At 41.2% G+C, this 18,235-nt stretch overlaps 1 protein-coding gene across 2 annotated transcripts; it reads left to right on the top strand.

Moving 5' to 3' along the window:
* Positions 1 to 336: 336 nt before the first annotated feature.
* LOC144100070 (uncharacterized) lies at positions 337 to 17,928 on the top strand. 2 transcript variants are annotated; one of them, XM_077633112.1, is made up of 9 exons: positions 337 to 473; positions 2,832 to 2,864; positions 4,196 to 4,222; positions 5,981 to 6,016; positions 8,653 to 8,682; positions 10,784 to 10,842; positions 12,057 to 12,119; positions 13,255 to 13,326; positions 17,678 to 17,928. In XM_077633112.1, exons 1-9 carry the CDS (start codon positions 434 to 436, stop codon positions 17,834 to 17,836), a joined length of 519 nt encoding a protein of 172 aa, XP_077489238.1. In that variant the 5' UTR covers positions 337 to 433; the 3' UTR covers positions 17,837 to 17,928. The 2 variants fall into 2 exon arrangements, with proteins under 2 accessions (XP_077489238.1, XP_077489239.1); XM_077633113.1 differs by having other exon boundaries at positions 338 to 473; positions 8,656 to 8,682.
* The last annotated feature ends 307 nt before the right edge of the window (positions 17,929 to 18,235 follow it).

Below are 18,235 nucleotides of genomic sequence, written 5' to 3' on the forward strand. Positions count from 1 at the left end.
CACAGTCGAATTGGTACATATCGCAGCATAATGTCGCACATAGAGGAGAGAAAGGCTCGCTTAGCTGAGGTAAAGTGTTTTTTTTTTCAGCAGCATAACAGGTGACATGACTTGAACAATAACTTCGTGACAACTTGTCATGAAGCCTCCAAAACCCCAGGTTTTGCGTAAACGAAAAAGGTGATGTTGTCAGAATGTGCGCGCTAGGCTGAACTTCAGGCTCTTTCTCGGTCTCTGCCTGGACATTAAGAAACACCGACTAAAGGTTTGCTTCGATGACGTCGTTTGGGCAGTGATCTTTTGCAGCACTTTTCCGAATCCAGGTTTATTTTTCCGAACATACGCATTTCAATGAGCTTCAGAATGTTTAAAAGAGGAGCTAACGTATACTTCACAAGTTTAGCAGTTTCAGGTCGAAGAAGCCAAGCGAAACATGTGGTTTCTGTGGTTGTTGAACATCGCATTACTGTTTGGTAAGGCTGTACGCTATCTATTATGAGCGTTTTTTACTGTTGTTAGGTAGAATTTTAGATCACCCAAAGGCAAATACCTATCCGTAGCTTTTCCTGATAATTAGCTAAATGCATTGCATTTTTGCATATCAATCAAGAATTTCAAGTGCGCTTAAAACCTTTCAAAGAGAGCATTACTTTTCGATGAGAGACAAAATTAAGATCGACTTAATATTTTCGTAGCAAGGCTTAGGCATCTTTTTGATGCTTGGGTTGATATTTACTCGTGAGTGCTAACTGCTTTGTATTAGCTAGAAAATACCCAAAATTTTCGGCTAGTTGACCACCCGCCTTCATATATCGGTACTTTCACATGGACCAAAGTACATCTGACTTAAATATCATTAACTTAAACATCGGTAGAATACACAACAACTCCAGCCTCTGTCGAAACGTGCTTTATAAAGCCAGATGAGGTACGCAAAATAGAGAAATGCAGAAGTGAGAGGCATAGGCTGCAAACAGGAGTAGATAGTAGAATGCCTTTAAGACACATGGATGAAACCAGGAGGCCTGAGAGGTTTGTGGTCTGAATAAGCGTGCATGTTTTCGCTCTACACTTTGTAGTGTTGGGAACTCTCTAGCCTAGAGTTTTCTAGGGCTTGTGTAAGAAGCTATGTAACTACACATGCTGATATCAAGCAGAAATGGGTCTGGGTTCAATCAACTGCAGTCAAAGGTTTCTTGTTTGGGTTGTTTCGCAATTTGGTGCTGCTTCCCTAACAGGTATCATCCATTTCTTATTCAGCTTTTTTTCCACAATCAACAAAGAAAAAAAAACACTGGGACGGGAACAAAAACCTCGCCGAGGCGTGCATTTTACTGGAGAAGAAAGGTTTCACCAAATTTTCGCCAGAAACACGTTTTTTCTAATTTTTCCCTGCTGGGAAGATTGGCAAGCGTCTTCTTGAGAAAGTTTTTAAGGTTTTCATTTCAGGGAATCAAACACCTGATTTTAATCTATAGACAGCTACTGAACATGTTCTGTGGCCAACATTCTGATAAATGTTATCGACTGTGGAGTGCTTTCTGGAACTCAGGTTTTGCTCAATTCCGTTTCCTGCGTGCTGCTGCACATTACCAAACCAGATAATTTTACGCCGCATACCCTAACATCACGGTTTGAAAATTTTTTTAGGTATCACTTTTCTTGTGTGTTATCGGATGTTAGCAATCTTCCGTACCTTAGGTGGAGGTAATGTGTTAAGAGGGTTTGCGTACAAGAAAGCATGGTTGTTGAGATGATCGCCAGCGCTTCCTATTATTATTTCTGCACTCAAGGTGGACTTCCCAAGGGTTGTCTAATGATCACTGTATTTGAAGCCTTTCGTGAGTTTTCGAGAGCAAATCTACTACTGTTATGGATGTTCTGAATGTATTTTGTATGTATGAATGTATTTTGTATGTATGTATGAATGTATGAATTTTATGGATGTTCTGAATGTAAGGGTCCCGGGGACGTAATAAATAGTGCTCCAGAGGCATGAAGTGCGCACATTGGACAGACAGAACAATGCCTCTGTGCATAGCTTTCTCCATGTCTGCGCGTCTTGCATTCATTTATTGCTCTTCGCCTAACGACCCACATTCAACTCGCCCAGGCATTCACATTGCTAGGTTCATTTTTAAGGGCTGCAACTATGATATCATTTGGTGTCCACTGCATCATTAATGTTTTTCTATTGTCATCACCTCCTTTTCAACTCCCTTCCTTGTGTGCCTAATGCCATGTCCTCTATCTTAGGCTGTCAGTCGGAGTATACTATTATGCGACCAAAATGAGACACACGAATGTGCTCCAAGGCAACTGTAAGGACATAATAAGGGTATAAGATTCTCAGAGACCTTTATTAACGATAATGTAGTTAGCCGAGCTTTCTCGGCAGCCTTTTCTTGCAAAATGAGCACTCAGTCACTTTCTCAGTTTTATGGTGAAAATTTCAGCGCGATTTGAATTTTCGCTCTTGCACTTGGGAGTGTTGTTATTTTCATGCCAGTGCCTGGTGGTATTTGGATGTTTATAGTGCCATTCAACGCAACCTCGGGCCTCGCGGCTGTACAGGCTGCAGTGATCAATGTTCTAACATGAACACTTGCAAAGTGATAATTTTGCTTTGGTTTTATTATGAGCCTGCCTATTTATTTTGGAATATCCATGACGCAACGGAACCCATGATCGAATTTTTCTGCTCAGTAGGCTCCTTCCGTCCCACTGTTTATATTTTAAAATTTACAGTTCAAAGAAATAAAAATTTTGTCACGAACTGATAATCATAATCCGCATCCTTGGCTTTACAACTTTATTGTATTCCATTACAGTTTTCGAAACTTCGGTGGGAGACGCCCGTGGTGGTAAGAATTTATATCTATTGCAGGGCTTAAACTGAAGATGTGTGCCGTTTATATATATACCGCCCATCTGGTATGCAGGTTTTAAGCTTTTTCGATGAGTTAAACTTGTAACACGCAGCAAGATCAATAACAACATTTAGAGAAGCATTGAATGGAACGAATAAGCACAAAGGGATTTTGGCATGGTCGATACTATTCCGGGGGTAGAACTACATGAACAGCTCAGTTGGGCACGTTGGTCAGGCATGATTTGTAGCGCAACAGCGCAATGGCGCGACGCCGAAGAAAGAGAAGGGACGAGACACAGCGAGACACAGCGAGACGCAGGCGGTACATGCTTGTCATACCATACTTTGCATCCATGTAAAATGATACACAAATTTCCTTAACAACCGTTATGTGTCGTTCTAAAAAAGCGAGATGTGTTTCTGATACAATTATTCGAATCTGTGAGAAGCTATAAAAAGATTCCTGCATTCCTGCACGTTGCAGAGAATAAATTTCTTTCAATTGACTAGAAGCACAGTTTTACACACAGCTTAAACTGCGTCGTATTTGCAGTTAAAGGTTTTGCTTCGTAAACTCACCCTTATTTCTTTAGTTTGCATCTTTCTAAAAAGATATAGCTAAACCGCTATGGTAAATAAAGTTCTGTATTTCTGTGCTAGCTTTAGAGAAAGCCCGAAGAGTTAGCATCCAAGTTTGCTATCACCCATTTTTTGTTAGAAAGCTGCATAATACGTCACTTTGGTTGAGCTGACTTAACTAATGAAAATAAAGTATTTTATGACGATAATGAATTTTTTATGGTGCAATAGAATTTGGGGCCAAAGAGCGCCTAGGCACAAGGCTTTTTTCTTCTACTCAAGGTGGGGTCAAATACCTATTTCCCAAACATTTCAACGCAAAGAAGCCGAGCAGCTGGCAGGGGCATGCTTGTACCCTTTGTGCCAACTTTGGGCACCCAGCGGCACTCGTGAACGAACCCCGCACACTGCCACATGCGAGGCGGATATGCAGTATTTAATGTGAACGGAATAAGGATGACTTTGTCTGTTCACCTTTCGTTGCGAAAGCTCATAATACTAAGATTAGAGGCAATTATTAGGTGTGCGTAAACGGCGAGAGTGTTAGAAGAAAGGAACTTTGTTCTGAGGAGTGGATTACTGTTGCAAATTCACCGAGTTTAAATATTGCTGTACATAGTTGTTGGGGGCTGGCTTCTATTGGTGAAGCCTAATTCCGCGTTTATTTTTCATGTAGCAATAATATTTTTGATTTTATTCTGCCTTCTTGTGAATACTGATGAACTATAATCATCCTTTACACAGGTGCCGCAAGTGTTCCCGCAAACGCCAGTAAGCATAAAAATTTTCTTTATCAAAATTACCGGATACTCAAGCCTACTTCATGAAATATACTCAATGATTAGCTTCTAGATCTTGAGCTGTCAGTGCCATCAAAGCTGAGAAGAGGATAGAGGCAATTTCAACCTATAAACCACATAGATGAATACAGGTGTTTATACACGAAAAGTATCGTATATATCAGGCAGAATAAAAAAAAAAACCTATTCAGGTACAGCCTGTGAAGAAAAGTGCAGGCTGTATTGCGACACTTTGTGACAGTGCGACTGGCGCGACTTGACTGGTGAGACGCTAAGTTATATTGTGATCAATGCATCACGTACATCTCCGAAGTTTGCGATCGCATTTAGAGAGTTTTAGAAAGGAAGCTGCGATGGGAAGTAAGTTTTCATTTGCCAGGTTAGATTAGATCGTGTGAACTTAAAGAAATGCATACTGCTCAAACTGCACAAGCTGGAGCCAATGATTTCTTACCGGGGTCGTCATGAATAGACACTGTGGAAAATAGAAACATCTTCGATGTTCATCGTGCAACCTTCGAGCATACATGTACTCTTTTTATCGAAAGTGCACAGGCAGCGTGATTTGTTTGTCACTCGTATAATGGAGCCTTTCGGTTTCTCTCAAGATCAAAACATGACACAGGTGAGGGCAAGGGTTCACCTGCCCTTAAAGAGATTTATCGGCTGAAAGGTGGCATAGGTATCCCCTATCTAACTCAGAAGGGAAGCGTACTGCTTGGATAATTTTTGCGAAAATTGTACTTTCATAAAAAATAGCTGACAAGCACTACAGTCATTGAATTTCTGGAACGCGTGAGCAGACCGAGACTCCCACAGATGGTGAAATTTTGCTGTTGCGTAAGAACAGCTCCACGTAAGCGTTCAGTACTTTTCCTGCACTTGAGTAATGACGTGTTTGCGAAAGCAGCGCGTTTTAGAAGTTCTGTGTTCCCATATGCAATAACCCTAAATAAAAAAGCGCAACCACCCCCGACGGGACAGCGTACTGATTAACATAGCGTGGAAGATTACCACCGCTGTGCAGGTGATGTATCACCAGGGCACCGCCAGAGCTGCTGTCTGAAGACCTGATGGATCACTGTGATTGCGATTTCCACAGCAATGGTGTAGCACATAATCTTAATGTGTAAAGTTTACACTGTTTGATTTCTCAGCTGGAGGAGTATTTTGTAAATATATCAAAAACCTTGGGTCGAATTACCAGATGACGAATAAACACCGGCAAGACATCGAGCCTATCAAAAAAACAGCCTTTTGAGGCTCACTTGTCTCATTAGCTATACACTTCTTTTCTCTATTAGAGTGTTTTTATTTAAACATTTTTAGACAATTGTGGTAGTAAAAATGGCGTTTAAATTAGGTGTTGAAACAGCGAAAACAAAGTTAGGTACTCTCGGTACCCACCCAGCAGACTTCAAAATAATTCTTGTGTGCTCAGCCTGTTGTCATTCATAATTAGATTGATGATAATAGAAGCAAATATCATTGACGAGTAATGCAGGAGAAGTTAAAGCTGCAATAAACAGAATGCAATCAGCAATAAAGTACGCCGAGTAGAAAATGTGTGGGTACAGACATTCCACACGGCACCGCTGGAGTTACTACGTATCCTGCCAGAACGCGTTATTAAGCCAGCTCTGATGTTTTTGTTTTGCAAATGGCTGGGGAGGAATGATGGAATAAGCGTTCCAGCATTCTATAATAAATGATGTCTACTTTTTAAAAGGTATACCTGGATGCGAAGATGCCCAAACAACCCCAGGTAAGTTAGAAATTGAGATCGTAATCACTAGCCCTTTTGCGACATACTTCCCGCACGTAAGATCTCTTTGTGTGTGAGCAGTAGGTTTCTCCAAAGGGACTACATACCTCTGGTGAATGCTGTGGGTAGAGATGAGGTGAAGAAGTTATTTATGCCTATGAAGCTAAATGATGCTGTGTACTATTGAAAATAATTTCTAGGCCTGAGTGGCTTGATGCAAATTTAACTGCGACAAAAACCACACAGTTTTTACCAAAGGCAGTGGATTGGAAACATACAGCTATAAACTGCAAACAATTAATATTTTCCCACTACAGAGTTTCGAATTTATTGTAACGTATGATGTCTAGACTATACATGGACAGTTATACTTGTGAAATGGATATCCATGATACAAAAGAATAAACATAATAACATCATGCAATGCAGAGAGTCAGGTGTTTAGGTGAGCGTGTTTATCATAACAAAAAAGGGTCATGAAACTGTTTTTGTGAAGCCCAGCCGCAATTTAAATTTCATCGCATCGCTATTTAATGGCGTAGAAAATACTCGTATTGATTATAACTGCATCAGGGATCAACGGAATGGCTTTTAAATGAGACATGCATGTAGAACGTACTGAAGGAAAATTAGCCACCTGGAAGACTATCAGACAGGTCAAAATAATTTCTCTTTTATTTCCGTAGAAAAAGAGCGAAGGTATTCCAATGACAGTAAAAAATGTTGTGACTGGTAGATTGCGCACTAATTTTTGTAGCGAAAGTCCACGCTCTATTAGTCTTGGCGTCATCGGGAGCATTAGAGGCCCGTTGCGTAGTGGGCTGATTCCTTTATTGCTTCCCTCGCACTTGTGCTCGAAGTGGACGTACCGCGCCACTACTAAGATAAAGCTTGTCCCGAAAATAAATACGTGCAAAAGCTGAATGAAGGACAGTAGCTATTTTAAGTGTTGAAGAATATGCACACGCGATGCTTGGCCACGTCACAGTGTGCTCGCGTATATTAGTCACTTAATACACTAGCTAAATAATAGAAATAATAAAATCCACAGTGGTTCCGGAATATGCCAAATATAAATTCGGGAGCGTTGCTTTTGGTATCACTCGCGCAGATTGTTCACCACATTTACAAATTTTATACTTTTGCGTATACTACTTTTGAACTGCGCAAATGATTAATGTTTCGTGATGGGGATGCACAGGCACACATGATGCTCCTTGAACAAACCTCCTTAATGTTTCGAAAAGCTCTAGCGGATAGAGACCGAATCAGTGAGGTATATAAGGGAAATAATACTTCGAAATACTTACTTCGGCGTGCGACTGAACCACCGGCGAGGAAGGCAAGAGAGAGAGAGAGAGATACGCCTTTTTATGATTACAGGAGAGGTGTGCCAGGTAAAGCTAAGCTGGCATGCTACGGCAGGTGAGGGCGAATAAGGAAAAGGAAACGAAAAAAGGTGAAATGGAAATAAAGCACGCACAAAACTCATGCACCGACATACAGAGACTATTTTCAAAGGGTGCACGTCTATCAAGCCTGTGTCTTTAAGATAAGCTACTGGGGACTTCGTCTCACGTGGAGCCGAAGTTGCATCACGGCAGTGTCCAAGGAGACGCTCCAGGCTCAGAATGCCGTCTTGGCAAAGTGCTATGGGTATTTTTAGTGCCTTGCGAAATGCATTATAATTCTGGCAGCAGCAGGGCAAGTATTCAACATCGGCGGGCACACCACAAGTAGTGGCCTGTATCGACGCTCCGGATCACACCGCAGAGAGCGTTACGCCCATTAGGATTCAGTAGCCGCAAGTCTGGAACCATCACTTCGTGAAAAGGGTATGAGAATTGTCATGCGCAAAGGGAAGAGAACAGAAAGTAATGTGAAGATAGTGAGCTTTGCAAAGCAGAAAGTTTCATTTTCTCAGAGAGCAGATTCTATTTTTGGGCTCTAGTTTAGAATACCCAAGCCTTGGGCATTATGCTTAGAGCCCAGAATTTGTAGGCTATTTTAAACATTCGTTCGCATGTCTTCCCACATTTAGTAAGATTGCGGGTCAAATTAGTCTGAATAATAATTGCGCATTTTTTCTTCAGAAGTGATACATTGCAGCCATGGCATAGCAAAGTAGCTTGAACTCCTTCAATAGTGCCTTCACTCGCTCAGCTCGCAAAGTAGGGTTACTGTAGTTAAAAATCAAAGATTTTTGATATTATTTCTAAACGTGAGCATTGAATTTTACCATCACAAGAAGTGGTCTGTTTAACGTGACCTGCATACAGTGTGCGGCAGTGTTTAAGTGTTTAACTTCACTTCTCGTAATTTTCCAGTGGGAATTCAAGGAAGCACCCTAGAAGTCTGGTCGAACTTTACCTGTTGCATGATAAGAGAGCGGAAAGAAGTGTTATGAGTATTTTAGTTTGTTCGCTACTATAAAGATTCACCGATGCAGTGTAGCTTGAAAAGAATAATTTTCGTAGGATAAAAGACACAAGGCCTTAAAGTATCCTCGTGGCTTTGTACTTAGCACACGCGCGGCTATGCAATCATACTTTTTCCTTATTGAGTGCTAAATAATGACATTTTCTATATGCGAGGCACAAGGTTATTCACATGCTACTTATCTTACTTCTCTGAAGCAGCACCAGAAGATCAGCCGAAGCATTATGGTAAGTTTAAGAACGTTTACTTTATTGGGGCATAGGAAGTACTACTTAACTAAACAATTTTGCAATGCGCCTGAATGTGTACTACTCTCTTAAGATGCTCCAAGACGCTAGTTCAGGACAGCATTTTTTAAATTTAACCTTTGGTGTCAAGAAAAGAACTCAACGGTTTTATTGCAAAAAGCTGCCTTTATGGTTCCTAAATTTTGAAGAGCGGACTTCGTGTTTTATAACATTCGCAACAGCGAAATGGACATCTTTTAACTTTGTTACATGCATGGTGCGGAGACATGAGTCCTTTTAGAAACCAAAACAATAATACATGCGCAACACAGTAAATATTGGACCAAAAGAAAAAAAAAACATACTTCCATAGTACGTAGCTTGTTATCTTTATTTGTAATGACTCATGAGAACTAAAAGAGCACCTTGGCTGCCAGGTGCTACTTTAATGATTCTGCCACAGAATGAAAGAGACCGAAATGAAATGAGGCAAGGTCTACAATACTTCTGTTCAGTTGGCTGTCCAGCGCTAAGAAGTAGCCAAAAAGGGGCTAAATGATGGGAAGGCAGGAGTTGGTAGGTGAATCCAACGAGAGACTATGCGCATCAACAGTATGTAAGTGATAATTTTTTGATGTGAAAATGCATACCTTCCTTTTTGAACATTACACATCGTGTTCGCATCAGGCTTGGCACAAAGGAACATGCATGCTCTGAATCTGAACGAAAACTCTTTACTCGAGGACACTTAGGTTAAATCTTTTCTGCCTTACGATTTATCCTATTCGAAGTGGTATTGAACCGCATGAGATTTTAACAGATTTCACTATAGGCCAAGTATTTGTTCAGCGCAGTTATAGGAGAACAAAATATGTTTTTTTAATTGTGGGTCTTTTTTACACGCAATCGCGGCTGTGCATTCCTGCAGGAAGACACAGTTATTGAATCACCTAACAATAATTTACATTTTTAGAATCTAAAATTCATGTGGTGCAAGCTGAAAAGAGAAGCGATTTCGTTGGTTTATAAACTGCGCTCCCTCAGTTCGTGTTCCAAAGTAAAGGTTTGTACTAGAATGAGCTACGTGACTTCAAGAAACTTTCCTTACTGAGATGAAGATTTTTGGGACCCTAGACACGGTAGAAAAAACAAAAAGTGCATGCATGCGCCACGGAGTGAAACAATCGAGAAACGTCGTTTTTCCTGCCGATAAGTGTTGTTTAGAGGCTAAAGACTTTCATGCCTGGATTCTCTAGGTAGTTAATAAAGGCAGACGATTCCTCTGTGTTTGTGTACCAATGGGATTGTACCAAATAGATGTTGCAAGTTGTTTCAATGGAATCGTTGTAACGGAAGTTGAAGGTATGTCCGCCAAGCGATCGAAAGGTAGTAAGGTGTTAGAATTATTTTCAGGCTATTTATTAGTACATATTTGATTAGCGGCACTTCACTGAACATGGAGCGTGACAAGCAGTTAGAATGCTTTTTCTTGAAAGATACATTCGTGCATAAAGAAACAACAGGTCTCACACTTGCCACTTTGCGTATAGCGAGTAAAGTTGCTGGTCGTCCTTTGAGAAAAAAGTAAAGGCATCAGTTTATTTTTTCGGTATCATCTTTTTGAGAACAAGCATTTTGGTTTGCGCAAAGGTAGAACGTTGATATTGTTAGTTCGTGGCTCAGAAAACACTAGTGCTGGCGCACACACGGGGCAGATCAGAGTCGTTGACAGGTCACTAGCGTAGCGTTTTTTAAACCTCACTACTCTCTCTTATGGCCAGTGGTCGGATGTTGTCTTGCTGAAGATTTGTTCTTGTTTCATTGCTTCAAACCCTGCATACTTGGGGCATATTAACGTTCTGTGCGTGATAAGCAATACTGATGATTAAGCAAAGATTGTTTCATTTTGGAGGCTAGCAGTTGGCATATCGCAATTTCGCGACGATCAGATAGATGTTCAAAGCCAGGGTGCGCAGTTGTGAGCTCCCCAAGCTAGGTAAATGAAGTAGCGGCAGGTAACGCTGCCTGATTGCACCAGCTGTGATATCTTCATTTTTTTATTATGCCTATTTATAACACACTTTTGTGTTTTTTTTTGCAGTCGTATACCGTGACGGGAACGGGTGTGAGGTCAAGATTATTGGAACGTGGATGACAAAGGTACGCTTATTCGGCACTGCTGACGTTTATTATTGCCAATACCTTTTAAGAACGTGCCTTGTATACGTGACGTGGTGACGGCAAAACACGGACAGTACCATCATTGCAGTGCTCTCGGTAGCTAAGCCGCCATGGCAGGCGACCGGGCATGCCAGAGGGGTGCAGAAAGCACCTTTGCTCGGCGCGCGACGTGTTCCAGTTCTTAGATATACTGCTTCTAAAATTTATATTTCTAATTTCTTAGACGATAAGGTTATAGTGCAAACCGTGAACCCTGTACGATTGACTTTATTTTTCGAAAATTCGGGAACGTTGCCAGTTAACATTACTCACAAATGTTTACTTTTGTAGCATAAGTTCATAAATTTTTTAAAATGTTTTTGGGACGCTCATACTGCAATCTGAACTTACCCAAGTTGCTTTGTTTCGATGCGTGCATGAAGAAACCACATAGCTTTGTTGCACACACAGTCGGATATAGAAATGTCTGTGGCTTTTAGAGGTTGTTAGAAGTATATCATGCTTATTTTATGATGAGCTCTTATAGTTCAGTGTGAGGGTCTTGCGGTTATATGTTGCGAAGCACACAGACAGGTTGAGGCTGAGGCAGGCAAGCGGAGGAAAGTAGTGAGAGAGAAAAAAAACATGACATGTGAGAAATGAAAGACAGTGCTGCCTAGCAAACCGAACAAAAACCTCCGAGATATTACAATTTAAACAGATGCTGAAACAGTTTGAACTCTCAAAATAAACTACATCAAACTGCCAGATCGTGTCCTGGTGTGCTCTGGCTGTTTTGAGGCAAAGGATAGAGAAATAAATTAAGTGAAAAACTTAATAATGTGCATTTAACTCTCATGTTACCGTTTAGGTCTGATTTTTTTAAGACCATAACACGACACCCCTCTATGAATTTTGGTTAGATGACATGAAAGGTCCACCTCCAACCTAATCCGCCGTATAACGTCAGTGGAAGGAATGCTGCGAAATTTAGCGGAAAACCTGTATATTTAGTGTTAGCGTCTCGTGCACACTGTCTGAGAGAAATTAAGCACATAGATGAGAAAAAAACTTATCAGGAATCGCGCTTTCCAGTGTATGCTCCTTGTTTTATTCTCTTCGATTTTCGGAATTAATGAACCCAATATATTGTGCTGCAGGCTTCAAACGTGCCGGGCGAAAGTAACGAAATGGATGATTTCTTTTATTCGCAGGAGGATTACAACTGTTTGCCAGATACTTTCCGCAAGAATCGCGCACCACACGGAAAAGTTAAGGTGAGAGAGTAATTTTGTCGAATCAGGCAGCCATACATGGTTTCTAGCGCGATTTAAAAACTTTAAAGTACTTGTAACTTGCGAGCTTTGCCAATACCATTAGCTGACAGGTGCGCACACGAACTTAAAGGGCTTCTCCTTTCGTGCCTCTGCTGCCATGCCCATATGGCACATTTCTAATTTATAGCGCAGGTTGCTAACAACAAAGTTACTCGCAGAGAGTCTTTCATGTCATAAAATGCTTTACGCAACCAGAAGTTCAGAAGTTTAATGGCTCAAGACGGGGCGCGTTTTTCTGGGCGAGAAATGTCTCGCAAGCGCCTTGAGTAAAAAAAACACATTTTCAGAAAAGTTGTGCCAGAGTTGAAGCTTTACTTGCAGACTTTGTGAATGCTAGATGAAGATGATGAAATGCCTTCAGTTTCATATTTTTTAGCAAAGTGTGCTTGGTTTTCATAAATCTTCAAACTCCACTGCTTCAGGGATTAAAGCATTGAAAGCTAGGCTACAAATATTCACAGATTTCAAATCACCTCTTTTGAATTCTATTTCACAAAAATGGCGTTGAACCTAAAAAATGGGACCTGATTTGCAATAGAGTTTGTTATTTAAGTTTCTTTTCTTCTGATAAAAAGTACATAAATGAGGATTCGTAGACTCAAAACTAAAAAAGTCTTGCTAGGAAAATGCTACCGGTCCGTATTTATAATTGGAGGGGATAAAGCACGAAGTTTTGTCCAATGCCGCCTTTTCTCTTGTCTTTCACAATGATACTGGAGTTGGCTGGTGTTTTAAAGCATCCTACCTATAATAACGGCCTTATAATGAGACACACTGCCTGTGTAAAGGGAAGAAAAATAGAGAGTTATATCAAGCCGACGCAACGACATCAGAATAATTCTGTAATTAAGAGCATATAGTGCAGTGCAGTGGCATGCAGTATGGCAACAGTATTGAACAGTGTGAATGCCTAAAGTCGTTTTGCTCTCGTACCTGTTCTTCGTGTTTCAGTGGGAAAAGATTTGAGCAGTTCAGCATGTTCGAATTATAAAGCCGCGAAGAGCTTTCTTTTTCTAAAGAAAGCAAGCGAAGATTTCTTCCTGCTTCCACTTTCATTGTTTTCGCGTATGTGCAGTTGCCCGCTTCCTGCAAGAAAACGTGCCGTGGTGCTGTGAAGAATTTGAAGGATGGAACTCCTTGTCGTCAGGTAAAGTTAATTAGTACACATTTTGTTATATAAATCAAGTTCATCTAAAGAATAAGCAAGAAGAAAACGGAATTTCTTAATGCGAAAACATTATATGACTCATGAGGCAGAAAATCTGTCGTCGATGTCCACAATAGATAGTCCAAAAACCTACGTGACCACATCACGCACAAAAAATGAAAATAAATTCTCTCAAATGAAATTTCTCCCGAAGTGAGTTTCCAACCTAGGCCGGCGCGAATAGATCAGCTTCGCTGTCCACTTCATTCGAGCACTCCGCCACCACAGCATCATAACAGCCCGCGCGCTAAACTTCCAGTTGATGTTGTTGTTGCTTTTGAAGCAATGGCCCGTACGCATAGGGGGGGACTGGACAGTGTTAGGGGCAGATCCGAACTGGAGAAAAAGTCAGTCTCCCACTGGATTTGGGTACCGTTGTCTTCGTCAACCTCTATTCGGACGGCGCTACCAAATCAGCTGCGCTAGCCACTGCATTAGAGTTGTAAGCAATCGCCGCGGTCGAACACCCTGCGTGCATGCTTTCGCATTCAAAGCACGTAAGTAGACTTAAGTGCCCTCCATAAGTTCTTCGTGATAGCGCATCGAAATATTTACAACTCTTATCCAGCCACTGTATATATACACAGCCAATGTAAACTGTTGCAGAGTTGGAGACATTTAGGCTAGCTGGTGTGGGTTTATCTTAAATAGAGCGCAAAAGACGGGACAAGAAAGAGACAACAGTATGAACCTTTTTTAAATGTAAACTGTTGGCGTAATTTGGTGATTATAATAAACACTCATTCCAAAGAAAAGAAACAGGTCATTCATTTTATAGGCTATGTTACGTAGATGATCGGAAGCCACTGCGATATTGTTTAAAACCCTCAGAAGATGAAACCTAAGTTCAAAACAAGCGCCAGATTCGGCCTTGCCAGGATGCCGCGATGAATAGGCAATAGTTCTTTATCGTTTTACATATTCCTGTACCAGCCCGTACAGCCGGTTCGGCTTACAGCTTCTTAATATGCAATGAAATCATCCAGTGGTATGACCTAAAAGGTACCACATACCCTGCGTAGACTATAAATAGGCAGCTTACTTATAATATTGAAACTGAGATGGCAATAAAACGTAAACCACAGAATACGATTCAAGCTGACGTCATCGCGCTGAACGCAACAAAGCAAGTAAGTTCTTTATTGCCTTCTTTTAACCGAAGGACATGCAGTTGCGATGCTTATATCCGCATTATATGATGTTATCCTCATTGGTGAAGTGCCGTCCTCCTTGCCCTGAGTAGAGCTGCATTGTCCTGAGTTCGCGTTTTGCATGGGAGTTTCTGCTATAATGGAATCACGCGAGAAAAGCACTCTTTTACGCTGAAAGGTAAAAGAAAAACTATAGAGGAAGCCTCTAATCTACTGCAATAAAAAAATCGAACACAATTAATAGGGAGATAGAAACATCACAGCGGTTGAGATAATTGACTTGCGGATGGATTGGTATCCAGCGTACATAAAAAGTGCAGTTCTTCAATTGTGTATTTAAGTTGCCGGTTGAGTAGTGCAGACTGGATATTAGAAACACGATCAGTACACATTGCGTCACATTAAAGAATCTGAGGCTTCGGTGGATAGCTGAACTAGTGACACAGGAAGTAAACTTCAACTCTTGGGTGGAGGGGTATTACGTTCTTCGATCGTGGGAACTTGGAGCTTATCTGTAGATCGGGACAAGTAGTAAGATGAAGCTGTCGGAGGAGATCAGCCAGCGCCACCTATATATCGCGGGTAGCAAAAAGAGACAGCCTTCTTCAACAAGGCCAGCAACAGAAGCGCAACTACAAGAGCGCATGCACTTTATTTCGCTCTATTGTTCGCATGCCTCCTTTAAAAACTTTAGCGATTAATGAAAACTGTCTTGTACGCAAGAAGTACGGGAAGATTTCTCTGAAATGTAGCTCTGCATTTGCGGAGGCGAGTTATACATATGCGTTTCCAAGTGCATGTCTTTTGGGCTTGAGCAACACACCCACACGGAGGAGACAGCTCTTTCAATTCAATTCAAGGATTTTATTTGTTGCTTTCAAAATACAAAACAGTTGCTGGACCCATAGCCATTGGCAGAAAAGCTCTCGAGGTTATAAGGTTGATTGCATATTTCCGACATGTGCATGAGTTGTTGCTGTGCGTTCACTTTCACGGGCCGGTGAGCAACGATTTCAAATGTGTCACTCGCCGCAGTGGCTCAGAGGCTGTGCAGTTTGACTGCCTAGATGAAGGTCGGAGGACCGAGTCTCGATGTGGCATCTGAATTTCGATGCAAAGGAAATGCAAAAAAGGTACGAGAACTCTACAATGTCAGGGAAGGTTTAAGAACTCCGAGTGGTTGAAATATACAGGAGACCTCCATCGCGATGTTTTGCGTAAGGAGTACGTACGGCGGGGATGTTAAACCTTAGATCAAATATAATATTCAAATATGAGTAAGAGAGACTGTGGAACGTGTATAGAATATACAGTAACATGTATGATTGGCCTAAGAAGGCTAGAATAAGGCATACGGACATCCAAATGCGAAAAAAACTTGAACTAAACGAAAATTGAAGATGCGTAATGTATAATCAAAGTAGAAAGGCGAGAAAGGTATACGCTACGATTCCCACCAATGAAAAGTTTTCAAATATTCGTGGCCTCCCTCTGTATGCGAGAATGTATCAGGACAGTTTACTACTAAAAAAGGTGCCTCAGTAGTCTCAGTAGTCAACTTAAGAGGTGTAAAGAAAATTTGCACAGATAGTGCTTGCTTCGGTTTTAGAAAAAAACCCGCAGAATTAGACCTTGGATGGAATCTGGAAAGAGCCGGAAGATAAAGGTGTGGCCTGAGGTTGCACCGTCTATGGCACTAGATTTTGCACGAAATAAAAAAAAATGCAGGGAAGCGGGGTATTCCAGTTGAATTTTAGGTCTGACGCAAAATAATTTCCATATACAAGCATTTAACAAACACTTAAGGGAAGCCATCAGGATTTGAACTTGTGGAATTGACGAGAAGCGCAAGTTCGTGCCATACAGAACATCTTTTTCTATGATACATGTTATTGAGGTGTGAGGCACGATGATTAAATGCGCGTTTGACGAGCGGCCATAACAATTGAGTTAATATGCTCAGCCTCAGAAATTAGCCCATGAACGTGTCGTAATGAAAATATATTCCACGATTTCGGGCCTCTGCTTCCATCGGGAACATGTGTGATATGCAATGTTGCAGCATTGATAATTTTGCACGCACCTGACAGCTGTCATGTGCTGTCAGTTGGACTTGAATTTACAGAAATGTGAGGGGGAGGGGGAGCGGGAGCGCATTAAAGCAGGGCGAACTAAAAGGAAAATGATAGTTTCGAAAAATGTTGTGATTGTGAGCAACTACCATGCAAAGCGGTTGTGTGGTTTTTGGTGCGTTTATTATGACTGAATATGCAACGCATGGAGTGCTGACGTTCGCATGGAACGTAAAGTGGCACATAAAGTAAAAATAGCTGGAACAAAAACTGGCTTAACTTGCACATGCCCTTTGCTTATTGTCGTTGTAGTCCGTCCTTAAGTTGTACTCTTCGAAGCCGAAAAGGCCCTTGTATGAATTATACTCTCAACAGGCAAACTGGAACGCGGTATCAGTATGAGGTCAAGAAGTTTGATTAGTTGGGAGCAAAAATAATTTGGCTTGTATGATAAATGTGAAAATGTATTTATTAGTTATTGTTCTCACGAAGGAAACTTCTAAGACTAAAATTTCTCCACAGTATCTTTCATAACAAAACTGGCATAAACCGGGAGCATTATCTGCGTCATCCCGACTATTTCTCACCGCGTCTTGATCATGCCTCCAAAATTAAAGAGATCAGGTGTAAAACAAACTTCTTCAAGATGTCCTTCTTCCTCCAAACAATTCGCGAATGGAATAAACTCCCACATGATATTGCTACCATTACCTCCCCTGATCTATTTTTTTCCTCTTTGCGAAATATGCATTGAATTAAGCCGTTGTTTTTTCTTCTTGTCTTTTTGTTTTTGTTAAAGTGTTGCCTGTTTGCTTGTTTGATTCAGTTGCTTGCCTATTTGCTTTTTATCTGCATTTCCTGCTTTTTCGATTGTGTTTGAGTTGTCGTCCCTCCCCCCCCCCCCCCCACCCCACTGTAATGCCTCACGGCGCTGTGGGTATAGTGATAAATAAATAAAAATAAATAAAACGTTGTAGATGGGGCACCTAGAATGATGGAATAACGTATTTTGTCCAAAGTTTTACACTGCTTTTGTCTTGAAGTCACTTTTCTCTTCCATTATTTCAGGTATTTGGAGATGCCGGAAGACGGAACCATATAAAGAATGGATGCACTGTAGGCAAGTGCGACTCCGGACTGTGCGTCGGCGACCACAGGAACATCAGTTGCTATATACCGCCAAATAGCACGGACACTACACCCACTATCGTGTCGTTCGCCGAGTAGCCAATACGCTACTATTGTTGTTCCTGGCATAATATAACAACGAAGAAAACAGAACCAGAAAGTTTCCTGATTAAATGACTACTTGCAGCTGAGGTCATTTCTTGCTATAAATGTATTTAATAGTTATTGTTCTCATCATGTGAAACAAGCACACTTCCATTTTCTGAAATAGCATGTAAGCAGATGCTCTCATTAATTTCGGCACAAACAAACCACTTCTTTCTAAGCCGTCTCGTGACAAAGATCCTCTGTTGCCATGCTCCCTCTGCAAGCAGTGCAGAAAAAAAAAACGTCAAAAACCGCGAGGTAAGGCATTTAGGCTAGTGGAAGGTACACTTGACGGGAACAATGACCTCCTCCCCGGGAAGCGTGTGTCGCAGCAGCTGCATAGCAACCGTG

This window comes from Amblyomma americanum, chromosome 8, assembly GCF_052857255.1.
Source record: "Amblyomma americanum isolate KBUSLIRL-KWMA chromosome 8, ASM5285725v1, whole genome shotgun sequence".
Taxonomy (NCBI): domain Eukaryota; kingdom Metazoa; phylum Arthropoda; class Arachnida; order Ixodida; family Ixodidae; genus Amblyomma; species Amblyomma americanum.